Source organism: Heterocephalus glaber, unplaced genomic scaffold (genome assembly GCF_053883595.1).
Source record: "Heterocephalus glaber isolate CG9 unplaced genomic scaffold, H.glaber_assembly_v1.0 deba00001564, whole genome shotgun sequence".
Classification (NCBI taxonomy): domain Eukaryota; kingdom Metazoa; phylum Chordata; class Mammalia; order Rodentia; family Bathyergidae; genus Heterocephalus; species Heterocephalus glaber.
In genome coordinates, this window is record NW_028258351.1 from 13,447,833 (window position 1) to 13,464,251 (window position 16,419).

At 45.7% G+C, this 16,419-nt stretch overlaps 1 protein-coding gene across 1 annotated transcript in view; it reads right to left on the reverse strand.

Annotated features, from left to right (window-relative positions):
* Positions 1–16,419, reverse strand: part of Pitpna (phosphatidylinositol transfer protein alpha) — a 36,355-nt gene that overhangs the window by 17,739 nt on the left and 2,197 nt on the right. Inside the window, exons 2-6 of the mRNA XM_004857126.4 lie at positions 14,472–14,502; positions 9,307–9,452; positions 7,660–7,751; positions 1,904–1,911; positions 482–556 (exon numbers count right to left, since the gene is read on the reverse strand). Coding sequence (XP_004857183.1) covers positions 482–556; positions 1,904–1,911; positions 7,660–7,751; positions 9,307–9,452; positions 14,472–14,502 — 352 coding nt within the window. The remainder of the gene's footprint in view (positions 1–481; positions 557–1,903; positions 1,912–7,659; positions 7,752–9,306; positions 9,453–14,471; positions 14,503–16,419) is intronic.

Genomic DNA, 16,419 nt, shown 5'->3' on the forward strand with positions numbered 1-16,419 from the left:
CTCTTGTGTTGTTTTTAACCTTTGGCTACACAAAAGAATACAGCAATGAATCTCCTTGTATATGTTATTTCATGTATGTGACAAAGATGTCTGATAAGTTCCTAGGCATGGAATTACTGAGGAAAAAAGGGCATATTTCAAATTTTGGGAATGACTGTGAATTGTGCTCTAGAGGGTTTAAATTTGCTGTGTAAACAAAACAAAAAAGCTCCTTTGTGTCAGGAACTGCATTTTAGACCTATCTGAGCACTATAGGAAGGCCTGGTAAAGAATCTTGGAAATCATATTTTGCAAATTAAGGAAGGGCAATCCCGTCCTGGTAGGACAGGGCTAAGGAGAGGGCACTGCCTTCCTGGCCAGGCAAAAGAGGACCACAGAGAGGAAGACCCTTTGGCAGGGATGGAGAGGCTACAGGCAGAGCCTCGAGACCCTGCTCTGGGGCCTGGAAACCGCCCTGGGACTCTTGGGATATACTACTTACATTCTCCTGGGTGCCAAGATCCGGTTTGTGCCAGGTTTCAATTTTAATCAGAAAGTCTTCTTTCATGTACTCATTCTGGAAGAGGGAAGAAAACATCATACAGTCACCAGGCTCACAACTGGAAATTAGCCATCTCCCATTACTAGATTACAGGTCATCAGGAGACTCCAACCCTTGCCTGGTAATAACAGCTACTCTGACTGTGAGCCCAAAATACACTAGGCATGCATTAGCCCAGGTGAACTCTCATGTCAGCCTAGGAGCTCTACAGGGTCACCCTCATTTCACAGATGAGGCAAGTAAAGTTCAAAACGGTCAAATGACTTGTCCAAGGCCACAGAGATCATCAAAGAGCTAGGCCTAACTGTAATTTCAGAATCCATGTATTTAACCAGTCTTCCATACAACATTATACAGAGGCGCTAATGGCTAATGAGAAGTGTGGAAAGAATACAGAGGACGACCTAACCAAAATTATTCACCACAGTCCTTTTCCCCCAACTAGATTTTTGCCAGGGCAACCTTTTGTGTCTCCCTCCCTAAGTGCTTTTACGTTTTTTTGCCATATTGGGGATCAAACTCAGGACCTTGCACTTGCAAGGCAGGCGAGGTGCCACTAAGCTAAATCCCTGCCCCCTAAGTGATTATTTTTGGAGGGGTACCGGGAATCAAACTCAGGACCTCGCACTTTCAAGGCAGGCGACAGAAGCTAAATCCCTGGTTCTCCCTAAGTGCTTTTAAAAAACTGGAACAGGGCCAGGGATTTAGCTCGGTGGAACCGCACCTGCCTTGCAAGCTTAAGGTCTCTAATTTGATCCCCAGTACCACAAAAACAAAAAAACAAACCTCGAACAAGTAAAAAAGAAAAGAAAATGGAACTATTCAAAGGAAGGAATCAACCTATTAACCCCTCAACAGGAATTAGTTTCCTGGAAGGTACAAGGCACTTGGATGAACATGCCCAAGGGTGGAGAGGAAGGGCAATGACAAAGGGGTTGGTCACAGAAGGGAAATTTTGTTGACTTCACCATTTTGCCAAGGGGCAGTGCTCTCTGGGGTCAACAGATGCCCCAACGTGAAAGAGATGTCACAATCAGGTCACCGAACTGAAATTTCTGTAACCCTGAGTAGGCATGACTTGAGGGGAGCAGGGAGTCTCCAGTTATTCTGTACATGCAGGACCCAGAGCCAGGACGCACCTGATAGTCACAAGCCAACTGCAGCTTAAAGCAGGAAGCTACCAGGCCAATTAGCAAGTTCTTCATTAGGGATGAAAAGACTCAGCTTTGACAACTCCAAACATCACACAAGGGAAAGAAGAAAATAGCCAAGACCTCCACCAGCACAGATACAATTTATTTTTATTTCTCCTTTTCTTATAAATTACCTACAATTCCAACCTCCCCCCTCCACAATACTTACTGTAATAACTGCTCCAAAGCAAAGACATGGAAAGAAGAGAGAAAAAGATTAATGAATATAAATTCTTCATTATCTGTCCCCTATCCCGAGAGACCATGAATAGCAGAGTTCTCCACTGTCTGTGGCTTATTCCACAGTCACTTCCAGGCCCCAGTGGTTGAGAAACCCCTCAAGTTTCACTATATGAAAGTCCCAAAAGACCAAATCTGGAATTTAAAGCAATGATACTATGAGCTTCCTGGGATTCTTTCCAGCAGGACAGGAGAGGGACCATCTTCAGCTCACTGAGGCCTTGTGACCCATACTGCTGTCAGGTCATTACCTGGGTGCCCCTCATCTCCACCTCTGCCTCCTGGACGCAGAGCAGGGGTCTCGGAGGCAGGCGAGGTCTGTCCATCCCTGGCACCCTTCCTCTTACTGTAACCAAACCTCTCACACTCTGCACTCCTGCTTGTTGTAATGCGACCCCCTTGGAAAGCACAGTTCAATTATTTATCAGAGAAAATGACTGCAGCTCTCATGTCACTGGGGAACAGACTTAGCTCTCCTCCTGACAATGGCCTGGTTCACTCTGTACCCTCTGCATTCAGGAGCGATCACAATTTCTGATGGATGCCATGTTTGGAGTATACAAGGCCAACAAATCCTATTACTTCAACAATGAAACTAGGGCTCCCTCTGAAGTGGAAATGACCAAAGCTGAAATATAAGGGCTCTATGAGTAATCCAAAATACTATCAGGGATCTCCACAAATCCAATGAAAGATACTTGGAAGGAAGCAGCAGATTAAGATTATAACTAAAAGATCTATACTGAAATAATAACCCCATTAGCAGTTTGAGAAAGTCATGCTAGAAAAAAGGAAATGAAGACCGGGGATTTAGGTCAGTGGCACCATGCCTGCCTTGCAAGTACAAGGTCCTGAGTTCGATCCCCGGTACCAAAAAAAAAAAAAGGAAATGATGGGTATAACATCCATCAGAGGGGAGTCCAAAGAGGCTAATGTGGCAGATATCCTGCAGTGCTAGTGTGGGAACCGAGCTCTGTCCCTAGCGGAGACAGCAGTGTCAGACTGACTGGTTGGAGGACAGGAGTCATTAAACTTCTCCCACCAATCACCTTACTCTGCATCCATGTTCTCTAAGAAACCCTCTCTCTAGCTTTGCCTCTGTATGGACAGATGCTCTAATCAACAAACACAAGAATCTGATCACTTAGCCAAGTGGATATTTTTCACTACATGTTGGTACTCTAATTGTAATTTGATTTCCCACGTACAAGAATCCGAAAGGAAATAATGCCCTGATCACCAAACAGGAATATCTGGTTTCACTATTAATTCTGCATTTCAATATAATTTTGGAAATTGGTATTTAAAATTTTTTAGACATTAGTGTTTGTCAGACACTAAAAAACATCCACTTAGTTCAGATGACAATGCTCCATAGCCTTTAATGTCAACTTGAGTAACCAAACAATCTCCCTCAAACCTTCTCTAGCGCCTTCACCTCCAAACATCTCCATTTATAGCATCCCCTTTTCTTTGAACTGTAACCTCAGGTACACAAGAAAAGCCTCCGGAAACCCACTGCAGTCACAAAACAGGGCTTTCCAAATAAGACTAACTAATAAGGGTTTGTGTGTTTGTTTTTCTTTTGTTTTTTGAGACAGGATCTTGCTATGTAACTCAGCCTGGCCTTGAACTCACATGTAGCCCCGGCTGGCACTGAACTCATAGTGATCCTCCTGCCTCAGCCTCCTGAGTGCTGGGATTACAGAAATGTGTCACCATGCCTGGCAAAAGTATTTAAAAGTACGATTTAGTGATACTGTATCCATCCCAAAGGTTAAGGTTCAAGGAAGGGATGGAAAAAGAAATATATTCTCATCCTCTTCCCATTTTCATCCACAGACTACCCCCATAATAATAATCCCTCTTTTAAGGCCTGACCCCTTAATCTCAGAGGAAAAGAGAGAAATAAAATAAGGGAAGAGAAAAAGCTAGGGTGAATAGGGTATTCCCAATCTATTTTGTTTTTTTCTTTTTTTTTGTAGTTCAGGCTGGCCCTGAACTCACTATGTAGCCCATGTTGGCCTTGAACTCCCAGCAATCCTCCTGCCTCAGCCTCCCGAGTGCTGAGATTACGGCACCTATAATGCCATATAAGCCTGGCTTCCCCATCTATTTTCAATCCCCTCAGAATAAGATTAGGGTCATCCAAAAGGCACGAAGGATTCTACTCCATGCTCCCTTATCTATCTCACCTCAAGATTTGATCTACTTAGGTCAAGCTGTGTGTGTGTGTGTGTGTGTGTGTGTGTGAGAGAGAGAGAGAGACAGACAGACAGACAGACAGACAGACAGAAGAGAGAGTTGTTTTTGAGGCTACATACTCCAGGCCAGCCTTGAAATAACTACATAGATAGCCCAGGGTGGCCCTGAGCTTACCATGTTCCTGCCTCAGCCTCTCAAGTGCTGGGATTATGGCATCTATCACCAAGCCTGGCTTATATAATGCTTGAATTATAATTTCTCCCATTGGCTCTCAGAGGATAGCCTTCCTTGCCTGTTTATAGCTCTTGCTTTAAAAGCATAGGTGTCTAACTTCACAAACCTAAGATTCAGCCTACTCATGATGTAGAAAGGTGGAGAGGTGGACTCTGTATGCAGTCAGCACTCAATGAAGACACCAACCTTCCCTTCCCTGCTCATTGTCCTCTTTGAGGTGTATTTAGAAATATTTTCCATTTTTTTGAGTCAAGAATCTATGTGAACTAACATTTGCTATGTAGAAAAATGCCTTATCAGCTGCAGCACATTCTAAAATTACACAGGGGACGGTGGCATCTCTCAGTTGGCACAAGTTCTGCACAAAGAACCCTGCCCCAGGCATGGAGAAGTCCATGCTGTTTGCCTCCTTCATGCCAAGTTGGCTAAGGTTCTCCACGCAACTCTCTTATATATAAAAAAAATTCACCTTTGGCCCCTGACCAAACATACCCTCCCACACTACTGCTTTTGATTTTTTTTTTTTTTTTTTTTTTTGAGACAGAACCTCACTATAAAGTCCAGGCAGGTCTCAATCTCATTATGTAACCCAGGCTGGTCTTTAATTCTCAATCCTGCTGCCTCAGCTTCCTGAGTCCTGGGATTATAGGGTTGTGCCACTAAGCTCAGCACTGCACAATGCCTGTTAAGAACTTGAGTGTGGGCCAGGGATTGAGCTCAGTGGCACTGTGCCTGCCACACAAGTGCAATGTCCTGAGTTCAATCCCTGGTGTGTGTGTGTGTGTGCGCGCGTGTGTGGACATGAGTGCATGCCTCACTTCCACGAATGTAACAACTTGTTTAAAAAGTAATGAAGTTTGCATTTTCAGCCACAGCAATGAAACGTAAGTGTTAGACTATCTCAGGTCCCACCAACAACTGCATCTCCTGGTACAAGGTCACTGAACCTTGGAGGGCCTGGAGGACTGGAGAGAGCAATGACTTTTGTCTCTCCCAAAGTCCACAGGAGAAGAACTGCCTGAGTCATAGCAGGATGACAGCCTTATCAGATACAAACCAGGAAGTGCCAGGTCCCAGCAAATAAAGCAAGCAGGCAGTACAGGGAAGCAGAGGCTGGCAGGCGGACCCCGGAGCCAGACTGTGCTAACAAATGAAGGCTGCTGGGAGGAAAGGTCACTCACCTCACAAACAAGTTCCAGGGGATCCTCTAGGGACTCCCCTGGGATATGAGTCGGTTTCAGCTTGGGCCTAAGGGGTCTACTCCTAGATGTTCCTAAAACCTGGGAATCCTGAAAAGCTGGTCTGAACTACTCAAAAGGAATCTCAGGGAAAAAAAAAAAAGGAATCTCAGAATGTCTAGACTAGAAGAGAAAGTTCTCTGTGAAAATTCAAATCTTTCCTTTCCTTTTCAGAAATACCAGATAGGAGACAGGACAAGATTCAGAAAATAGGGCAAGGGATTTAGCTCAGTAGCACCATGCCTGCCTCCAAAGCGCAAGGTCCTGACTTCGATCCCTGGTACCAAAAAAAAAAAAAAAAAAAAGATTCAGAAAATAAACTGGGTGTTGTGATGCACACTTGTAATCTTAGCACTTGGGAAGCTGAGGCAGCAGGAGTATCACAGTGCATTCAAGGCCAGCCTGAACTACACAGCAAGATGCTGTCTCAAAAAACAAACAAACGAAAACATATTCAGAAATAATTCCACCCTTACTTCAACCATACACCATGTTGGTTCAGCACAAGCCATCAATTCAGAGCTCTTAGCGGAGACAACCTCTCACCCTCTGGGTGAAGAATCTGCCACACACACTCCATGTGAATATAATGGATTTTGGTGATCACTGTTTCTAAATCTGTTGTCACGAACAATTGGGCTCGTTTCAACTTTACCCCAGCAACATCAGTGTCTCCTGTGCTAACTTTGCTTAGTGTCTAGACCTGGCCCTTCTCCAGGGCAGGGAGAGGCTATTCTCCAAGCCCTTTCCCGTGACTGTCTCTCTCAAGAGCTCCTAAGTCTCTGCCTCTTCTTAAGCCAAGTGTAGATACATCACAGTAAAACTGAATTTCAGTATTTGACAATAAGAGAATCGTTTAAAAAGAACACAGTGTGATGTGTGATGGTACATACCTGTAATCCTAGCTACTCAGGAGGCTGAGGCAGGGGAATTGCTTGAGCCCAGGAATTTGAGATCAACATGAGCAACTTAGTAAGACTTTGTCTCAAAATAGCATTTTTAAAGGGGCCGGGGATTTAGCTCAGTGGTGCCGCCACCTGCTTCGAGAGCTCAAGGTCCTGAGTTCCATCCCCAGTACCAGAAAAAAAAAAAAACATTTAAAAAAGGGCAGAGGATGTAGCTCAGCACTGGAGTGACTGCCTATAGCACAGCATAGGCAAGGGCTTGAATTCATCCCTAGTACTAGGGAAAAAAAATAAGACAGCCAGGAATAGTGGCACACACTTACTCTAAGCAGGAAGCAGGAGGCTAACATGCCCAGTGGTGCCCCTGAGTTTAATCTTGAGTATCAAAAAAATAAAAAACCTAAAAGTTAGAAGTGACTGACTAAGGGCAGGGGATTTAGCTCAGTGGCGCCCTCGCCTGCCTCACAAACACAAGGTCCTGAGTTCAATCCGTGGTGGTGGGGGGGGGAACAAAAGACAAGTGACTATCTACAGATGAAACAGTCATTGGTGCTTGTGTTCTTCTGTTCTTTCTGTATTTTCCAAAATATGTACGGGCAACATTATTTTGGGCTGGGGATTTAGCTCAGTGGTTTCGCCGCCTGCTGCACAAGAGGAAGGACCCGAGTTCGATCCCCCACACCAAAAAAAAAAAAAAGAACATTATTTTGCAAGCAGTAAAAACAATCAAAATTGCCAGGGATTTAGCTCAGTGGTTTCAACGCCTGCTACACAAGTGCAAGGACACGAGTTTGATCCCTGGTACCAAAAAAAACCAAACAATCAAAATTATCATACCATCCCCAAACAGAGGGAGTTAAGTTTTGTGCTTTCAAGCTGTGACCACTTGGCAGTTCTTACCCAGTTGACCACTGAGTTGTGCAAGATAACACTGACACCCCAGGCTAGGAGGAGACCCCAATCTCATCCTTTCATTAGTCTAATCTGGAAAATGAAGGTGGGACACAAAGCCTGGATAACACCCCCACTCCTGGGCCTACTTGACCACATCCCCAGTCCACCATTGGGCCTAAACTCCAGCTTCTAGCCAGGTCTGCACTCACCGGTTCTGCAGTAAGGGTAAGCATTCCATGCTTTCTCGTGTATATTCAGGGCTCCCTCGGGGGCCAGCATTCGAACGAATGTGGGTACTTTGCTATCCAGAAAAAAAGGATCGAGGAGGAGAAATAGAGGAGAGAAAAGAGAAAACAGGCTTTCACATCACATCCTTCAAGATACAGATCCAACTTCTTCAAAGGGGAGTTGACAAACAAGTTTCCATGAGATAAGCAGGTTACTTGTGAGAAGCCAGAGCCTCACAACCCAGCTGGCCTGGCTACCAACATCACCCAAAACTTACCCCCAGTAAAGAATACAAATAGGCACCGGGGATTTAGCTCAGTGGTTCCGGTGCCTGCCGCGCAAGCGCAAGGTCCCAAGTTTGATCCTCGGTACCAAAAATAAAGCAGCATTGCAAGAATACAAATAGGCTATGGGGGGCTGGAGATGTAGCTCAGCGGTACCATGCCTGCCTGGCAAGCTCGAGGTCCTGAGCTCAATTCCTGGTACCAAAGAGGAAAAAAAAGGGGGAAGGCATTAGCTAGAGCTCATCTTAACCTACTGTTAATTCCTTGGTTAGCAGTCAATTCAGAGCGGAAATGGAGGAGAAGCAAGAAGAAATATAAAGAATAAAGAGGGCAGTGACTAGGCAATGGTATCACCGTGACATTCTCCCACTTCACAGAGTTGCTCTCCTCCTGCTCCTGCTCTGCAAAATCCTGAACCCTTCTTGGTTACCACCTTCCATCACCAGAGTGGGAGACTACAGCAAATCAATCAGGGATGTTACCAAATGAAAATGAAACTGGTAGCCAGGCACAGTGGTACATGCTTGAAATCTCAGCTACCTGGGAGGCTAAGGCAGGAAAATTGCAAGTTCAGGCCCAGCCTGGGCAATGTAAGAACTCAGTGAGATCCTGCATCAAAATAAAAAACAGAGATGAGGATATAGCTCAGTGTAAAGCCCCTAGGTTTAATTCCTGGTACCAAAACAAAAACCCACAAGATTGACACCAAAGGAATTTTACTGAAGTATGTAGACATCTGGAAATGATTACAAATACACATCAAGAGAGGCCTGGTTAAACAGTTTATTGTACATTTGCCTAACGTGATACCTATGAATACTATGTGTGCTTTAAAGGAATGAGGTGGGATATGCTGAGAAAGGCAACTAAGACCTGATACACAAAAAATGATCAAAAACACTATACATATGATAGTAGGATCCTATCTATGTCAAATAACAATAAAGAAACATCCATTCAGGGCCAGGGATTTAGCTCAGGGATTTGTGCTTGCCTGGCAAGCACAAGGTCTAGAGTTCGATCCCTGGTACCTAAACAAAAAAACACCCATTCACACACATACAAACTACTTCTATACTCATAAACTAAGGAAAGGGCCCCAAGAAACCATAAATTGTCACATCTGGTGACTGGGAGCCCAGTGTACCACCTCTGGTGGTACATGCATCACTGTCCCATTGGATATTATTTTTACTTTATTTTTTAAATAACAAGAATCTTTATTTAAACGAATAAACCATGGGCACAGATGAAACAGCACAGATGAGCAGCCAGCTAATAACCTGAAGACACCCACCACACTTCCAAGCCAGGCCAGCACCCCCTGCAGCCTTGGTCACATACCTCTGTAAGTGGTAGATCTTGTGTGTGTACTGGCCCTTCTCTCCATCCTTCTCATAGGGCTCGTTCACCAGGACTTCCACACCTTCACCACCACCCGTTTCATTTTTACTGGCCTCAGCCACAGAATACAGCTGCCCTACTTGATACTAAAGGAACAGAGTAACACACATTATTCTCCACAGTCACATGGTACGGCTGCTGGTAGCTGTCCAGTAGATCTCGGGGTCTCCTTATTCAGGAGTTTGTCCTAGAGTTTCACAACAGGTCTTGTCCAAATCTACCCAAAGCAACCAAGAATGCTGTTTCATGGCCTTGCTTTAGCCATCAACTGTGTTTAATTTAAACTTTCCTGTTTTTAGTTCATACATCAGGGTTTAAAGAGGCAGGCGAACGCATTTAATCTTCACAAAGTAGCTTTTGCCCTGGACTTGTCTCTGGTACTGTATTAAGACTCCAAAAATAGGATCTGGGTTGGTTGTCATATATTGTGTCTCTTTGTCCCATTCATTTGATCAGATCCTAAGACACGACTGCTTGTCAAAGACAAGTGGTCCAGTGCTCTGTAAAATTCACAAACTCTATTGTAAAGCAGGCTCACCTACTCGCTTTTTCGCCAGGGTTAGGCCTCTCCTCACCCTGAAAGGAACTCAAGAAAGAGTGTCTCAGGCTATCAAACCTCCTGAGGCTTCCCAGGTTCCTGGTGGGGCTGAAGCAAGTGCTACTGTTCCCCATATTAGATAGTACAGATTCCTTCCCTGGTCTGTTGGCTGGGTGCCCCTTCTGTGTTGGCAGTTACTAGATGGCAAAAGCATGCTTTTCCTTTATTTAGGTCACATGCCACCCTATCAGGTCACAAGTCAAGATCACTGGTCTCCTCTGAACCCCTCAGGCAATGCCCAGGCCTGGCCCTTCTGCCCCCTTCTCTCTGAGGAAAGCCATCTTCAGGGAAAAATACAGTGAAGTGCAAACAAACAGTGGCAGTTAATAGAGGAAGTCACAATTATACTGAAGGCCGCATTTTCCTCATCGCTCCAAGTGCCGAACAGGCACAACTGTTTAGGTAGTATGAGAAAAAGAAAAACAAGCACAGTACTTGATTACCCAATATGTTGGGGAAGGGGATTAAGGTTTCCCTCTCCCTCTACTCTCCTTTCCCAAACTCCTCAGGGAGAAAGACCAGGGTTCTCTCTTTGACATTAAAACAGGGACACGGCATCTCTAGGCTTCTGCCACTGAACCACTGCCAGCACCAGCGAAACAACAAAGCAGCTTCCAGGGTTTCTTCCCCTCACACTTGGAAGCTGGCTCTATGGCAGCTTCCTAATCATTGCAGAGAAATTTCTGGGCAAAGTCTGGAAAGGGAAGCATAGACCAGGACAATTCCCTACTCACCACAAAGCTCAAAGAGCCCTAATTTCCAAAGCAAAAACCCACTATAAAATGCTAAGGAAAGGCCCAGGCAAGTGATCAAGGCTCAGCTAATCCCATAAAGAGGAACATCAGGGTAAGAGCCAGTCACCTTGACCTTGCTAATTCTAAGCAACATCAGTGCTGCCTCAATGCCCGCATGGAACCCCAAACTGTCCCCGTGCCTTTCCAGTTCCACCACCTAGCTAAGGAACACATGAAACCCCTATCAAGTGGATCAGGGTTTGGCTGAGCCAGGGGTTCCGAAGAAGCAGCAGAAACTCTGTTTCAGAGAACAGTCACAAGGGCATCTAACCACTGACTCAGCTGTCCTAAAGGGCAGGCTGGGAAGAGGGTCTGCTTGAGAGGAGGGAGTTGCCAGATCATGGTGCTACTTGGGGAAGGGGCCCCTGGGTAGAGACTTATTGTCTTTACTGGGTCTCTTCTCAGCTGCAGGAATCAGAGGGTAGGCTCTAAGAGGATCAGTTTGTTGGCTGGCATCTTACCCCTTTAATCTCTCTTGATATTCCGATCCTTTAATCCCAATGAGACAAGTGAAGGCAGATTTGTTAATCCAAAGGGGTAAGACTGCCTTGCACAAGTTACAAATGAGGGACTCTTTCCATGTCAGAGGGTGCCCTTTGGCATAGATGTTCTGCATCTTGGGAAAATTGCCAGACTCAGGCTGTGTGGCAGTAGAGGTGGGAGTCAGACCATTAAATCAGATAAGGAACCTCAAGGATACCAGGATTCCAGTCATTGCAGGCATAGGACAATGCTCCCTACCCTTGAGATTTGTTCTCTTGTCCCAAAGAACTAAGACACTCAGCTAAGAAAAACAGAAACATGCCAGGCATGGTGGCATGTGCTTGTAGTCCCAGTTACTTGGGAGGCTGAGGCAGAAGAATCGCCTGAATCCAGGAGGAGTTTAAGGGCAGTCTAGGCAACACAGTGAAATTCTGTCCCAAAGGGGCCTGGGCCATGAATGAATGAACAAGACAAGAAAAACAGATCTCATCACTTTGGCAATCTGGGAGTGGGAGTCCAGGAAAATATATGTAATGAGCGGGCCAGAAATACTGACATGAAGCATGTCATGAAAAACAGAACAGGGCTGGGATTTAGCTCAGTGGCGCCATGCCTGCCTTTTAAGGACAAGGTCCTGAGTTTGATCCCTGGTACCACCAAAAAAAAAAGAAAAGAAAAACAGTATGACTGCTAGTCCCAAGAAGACGGGCCTATCAGGTCAGGTACCACAGGGGATGGGGCCATGAATCTTTGAAAACAAGTAAACCAGCCCTGCCCATAGTAGACGGTGGGCTGGCCTGAGCTGGGAAGCACAGGTAGACACACACATGTCAGTCAGCCAGAGCATTCTTGCTGTGCTGCAGATGCCCAGAAACCTGGGCAGTGTTGGCTCAAAGACTGGCTAGCCAGAAGCTAATTATTCCTCCAAATATTGATTCAGGCCATCAGGATGATTATAAAGACATGACCTTCTCTTTTCTTTTTTCTCTTTCTCCCACAAATCAGAAGCTCAAGGGCCTAAGTCATGGCCTCCAATTTAGGAAGTGAATCTACCAATTACATGATTCTGGGTTGTTTTCATGGGAACTGTGAGTCAGGACGGGTTATTGACCAAAACTCTCGAGAAGTTCTATCATTACTTTTTTGGCTTCCCCATTCAAGAATTTTCTGGTCTTCAAGCCATTAAAAGAGCACCACTAACCCTACCAGGTCAGGTGCTACTTTGTCAATAGTTTCTTTTTTTTTTTTTGACAGGGACTAGGTAGGTACTTCAGGCTGGCCTTGAACTCAGTGATCCTCCTGCCTCAGCCTTCCAAGTACTGGGATTACAAGTGTGCACCACCATGCCCTTTTGTTAATGGTTTCTTGCCAAGAACACACTAATCATCAACACAGACAGAAGAATCCTACACTTGATCTTAGCCAAAAGGCCGAGAAGCGATGACAGAAGAATCCTAATCAGCACTTACTTCCCAAGCTTTTTGTTTAGACTCCAGGCTCTGAATAACTGACTACCCCATGCTGCCGCTTCCTCAACACTGCAAAAAACCATCACCAGTTAAAAATTGCCAGTTTTGGAAGCTCTCAAGTGGTTCTACTGTGAGCAGTCAGGGTTCTGGCCCTTCCTGCCTTATGGCAGAGGAGCTGAGCAGTACCTGCTCCTGGACCATTCTGGCCTTCCTTGGACTCCAGCACTTCTCAGGGAGTCTCACCCTTCATTCTATCAAGAAAGTCCCGGGCTGGGGATTTAGCTCAGTGGTTCTGGCACCTGCCTCACAAGCACAAGATCCCGAGTTCGATCCCCGGTACCAAAAAAAAAAAGAAAGTCCCTGTAAAAAAATCCATTTTGCCCCAAAATACCACACTGAGGAAATCCCAAATTTCAAGCTGATAGTTTACTGAAATGGGGGGGGGGTTTCCTGTGTAGCAGAGAGCAAGTTATTGGAACCTACCCCCCCAAAAAAACCTACTACTTTTCAGAGACATGTTGGACCCTCTGGCTTGGCATTCCAGTTTGGAAAATCATGAGAAAGAAAGAGTCAGAGAGAGAGAGAGAGAGAGAGAGAGTTAGTTTTACTGGGGATTGAACCCAAAGCCTTCACATTACATCCCCTTTTAAAAATTTTTACTTTGACACAAGATCTTACAAGTCACTGAATTCCCCAGGTGGGGCTGTGATCCTCCAGTTTCAGCCCCCCAAGCAGCAGGGATTATAGGCTGGTACCACCACAGCCACTTAAATCTCATGTTGCTTATCTGTACTTTAAGAGCCTCCAGTTCATATTAAAATTCAACTCATTTTCCCTCTCCCAGGTCTCCATAGCTCTTATGGAAGAGCCCAGTCTAGGGGACTAATGTTTGCCGGTCCCTCTTCCATATTTGGAAACCTGGATATTTATCGCATTTAAAGGGGACTGTGGACTCTGTTGGCCTGATTTCATTCTTAAAAGGTCCAGCTTCTATTTGGAATACAGTGGAGGTTATCACAGAAGTTTCATGCTCACACTGAAAAAGATGGAGCCTAATGACAGAACTGCACCCAAACTCAAGTTTCACCAGAAGCTGGGATGGGGCCTGTGGATTCAGAAGAAGGCAAAGAACAAGACTGTGCCAGGGGAGTGGAGGAAGTTCAGAGAAAGGGTGGAACATCGGAGCCTCTGTGACAGCTTTCTGCTGTCCAGGACACCAGCTCTGAGTCAGCATGACCTATGAACCTTCTGTGGCAAATGCTGCTGCCAGATCCCCACAGACTGGGACATCAGACTCAGCCGCCATAAAAGGACAGAGAACAAGTCAAGCCCATTTGTCATTCCCTAACCTCCGTAAAAGGAGGGTTCTGTGCTTTGGTCCTTCCAGCAGTCACCTAGCATGGCTGGGGAGGGCCTCGGATTTCTGGCCCTGCTGGTTTGCTGCACAATCAGAAAGAGCCATGCCCACTTCCCAGGCAAGTCACAGAGGTCCCCACAAATGCACACACCTAATCCCATCAATAAGAGCACAGTCCCAGCAGGTAAAAGGAGTTGGGCTGGTCTCTCATCATCATTCAGCATGCTAACAGCTTGCCAGATATACCAAGCAAATGCCTTCCTGCAACTAAAAGTAGCAATGGTTCTCTCTACGTTAGAACAAATACAAGAACTGTACAAAAAATATGGCTACTCCCAGCCCAACTGAGCCAATGGTCACAAGTACTTATGTACAAGCACGGATAAGAAAGAAAAAGAACTTACCTCATCTACAGACACAGGCAGGATGACTCGACTACAAGAGAGGGAAAAGAGAGTCAACTTCAGGTTCTAAACCCTGCCTGAGGCTCTTAAGCATCAGGTGAGAACAGTATTCAGTGTTCTGTTGCATATGACTGACTCTATACTCACTGACAAAAAACCCAGCGGGGCAGGCCCTGGGTGCCCTTCTGGCATCCCATTTAGAACTCTATGATTCAGTGTAAACCCCAGTCCCCCACCAGATACTTCCCAGGCCTCTGACTCACATGTGGAGCTGTCTTCTTCTCCCGCTCCCTCACCCATCTCTTCTCCAACAAGACTTGCTAATGAGTCTAGTAAAACAGTGGTTAACAAAGAAGGACCCACCAGGATGAAGATTCAGACCCAAAGAGCCAGGCCCTGGAGATTTGCATCTCTGTGGACCTAACTTCCCAGTAACAGCCCTCAAGGTGAAAGGCTAGGAACAATAAAAGATACAACTAGGTACTTCCAAAAGAGGACACTCAACTGTCTCTGACCTCCAGAAGCTGCCCAAAGACACCTGACTGATCACTTTCTTTTCTTCTCCATTTCAATGACCACCAATTGTTGGAGGGACCACCAATAATCTGATGGAAAAGCCATGGCCAGCAAAGTCCCCATGAGGGGCAGAACTCCAGCGAGGTGGAGAGGGCTAGTGCACTACTGCAGGTGGGTTGCATTTTTAATGCAGGCTAATGGCCACCCCTCAGCTCAATGCTTTGAGGTCAGAGTGCTGAGAGAAAAAGCCGTGGTTGTACTCCTACAAGTTAAGGCAGTTCCCAAGCTGAGATGATTCTCAGTCTTCAGAGCTTTGCTGGAACCCTCTGAATCCTTCTGCACCTTGTGTGCTTGCTTGATGAAGCATGAGCTGTTATGTCCTCTTTCCTATGCAGTGCAGTGGGTTCAAGCATGTCTCCTTCCTCCAGGCTGCTAAATAGCTTGCTATTATTTAGTTCCACAAAGGTCCCCCAGGAAGCAAGAAGCACAGAGGGATCTGAGGAAAACATCACAGTAAAGGCCAGGCACCAAGAAGAAAAGTAGCAGAAAAACAAAATGGGCTCCAAATCTTCACTGCCTGCTAACAACTCCCTTCCTCAGAAGGACTCAAGTAACATAAATCCTCCAGTTTACTGGATGTTGCCACTAATGCTCTCCTCTCATTAGAGAAAGACAAAAGTGTAGAAAAATACTCCCAAGTTGGAGGCCAGAATTTCTGCACCCCCAGAAGAAACTTCCTAGAAAACAACATGCCTTTTATCTTCAAGAACACAGTAAAAATCACATCCAAGAATTTGCAGGAATCAAATCTAGGAGAATCCTGTTGCAGGAAGTATCAAAAACATCAATAGGGACAATCTTTAGATCCAACTCTCCTTCCCAAAAGAGAATGGCATTGCCCAATTCATTCTTCACAGGATGCTCTGGGGCTGCTTCCAACATGGCTATACACCCAGACATTTCTTCCATGCTCCATGGGAATAAAACCACTTCAGCACCAATAAGGTACAATTCCAAAGGACAGAGTCACAGAAGCACAGCTGGGCTGAGGCTAGAGCCGTGCTCAATACAGTATGACCTTCACTCACATCCTTCCCGAAGCTGCAGCTCTGCAGCCACAGCCAAGTGTTTCAGATGCATCCTCCCGCCTTGTCCCTAGCCCAGGATGTACACAGAGGGCACAAGTCAGGCAGGAAGGAAACACAGATGCTGGGTCAGCTCTGCATCCCCATACCTTGGGCCTTCTCTAGCGGCCTTCAAAGGGAGAACAAAGACTGGGAAAGGGGTATGTCCCTTCAAAACTCACTTCTCTTCGGAGGAACTTTCTTTCCCCTGCCTGATCATCCTTTCAAAACTACATATTTCCTGCCTCACAAGCGCAAGGTCCTGAGCTCGATCCGCAAGGTCCTGAGCTCGATCCTTGGTACCAAAA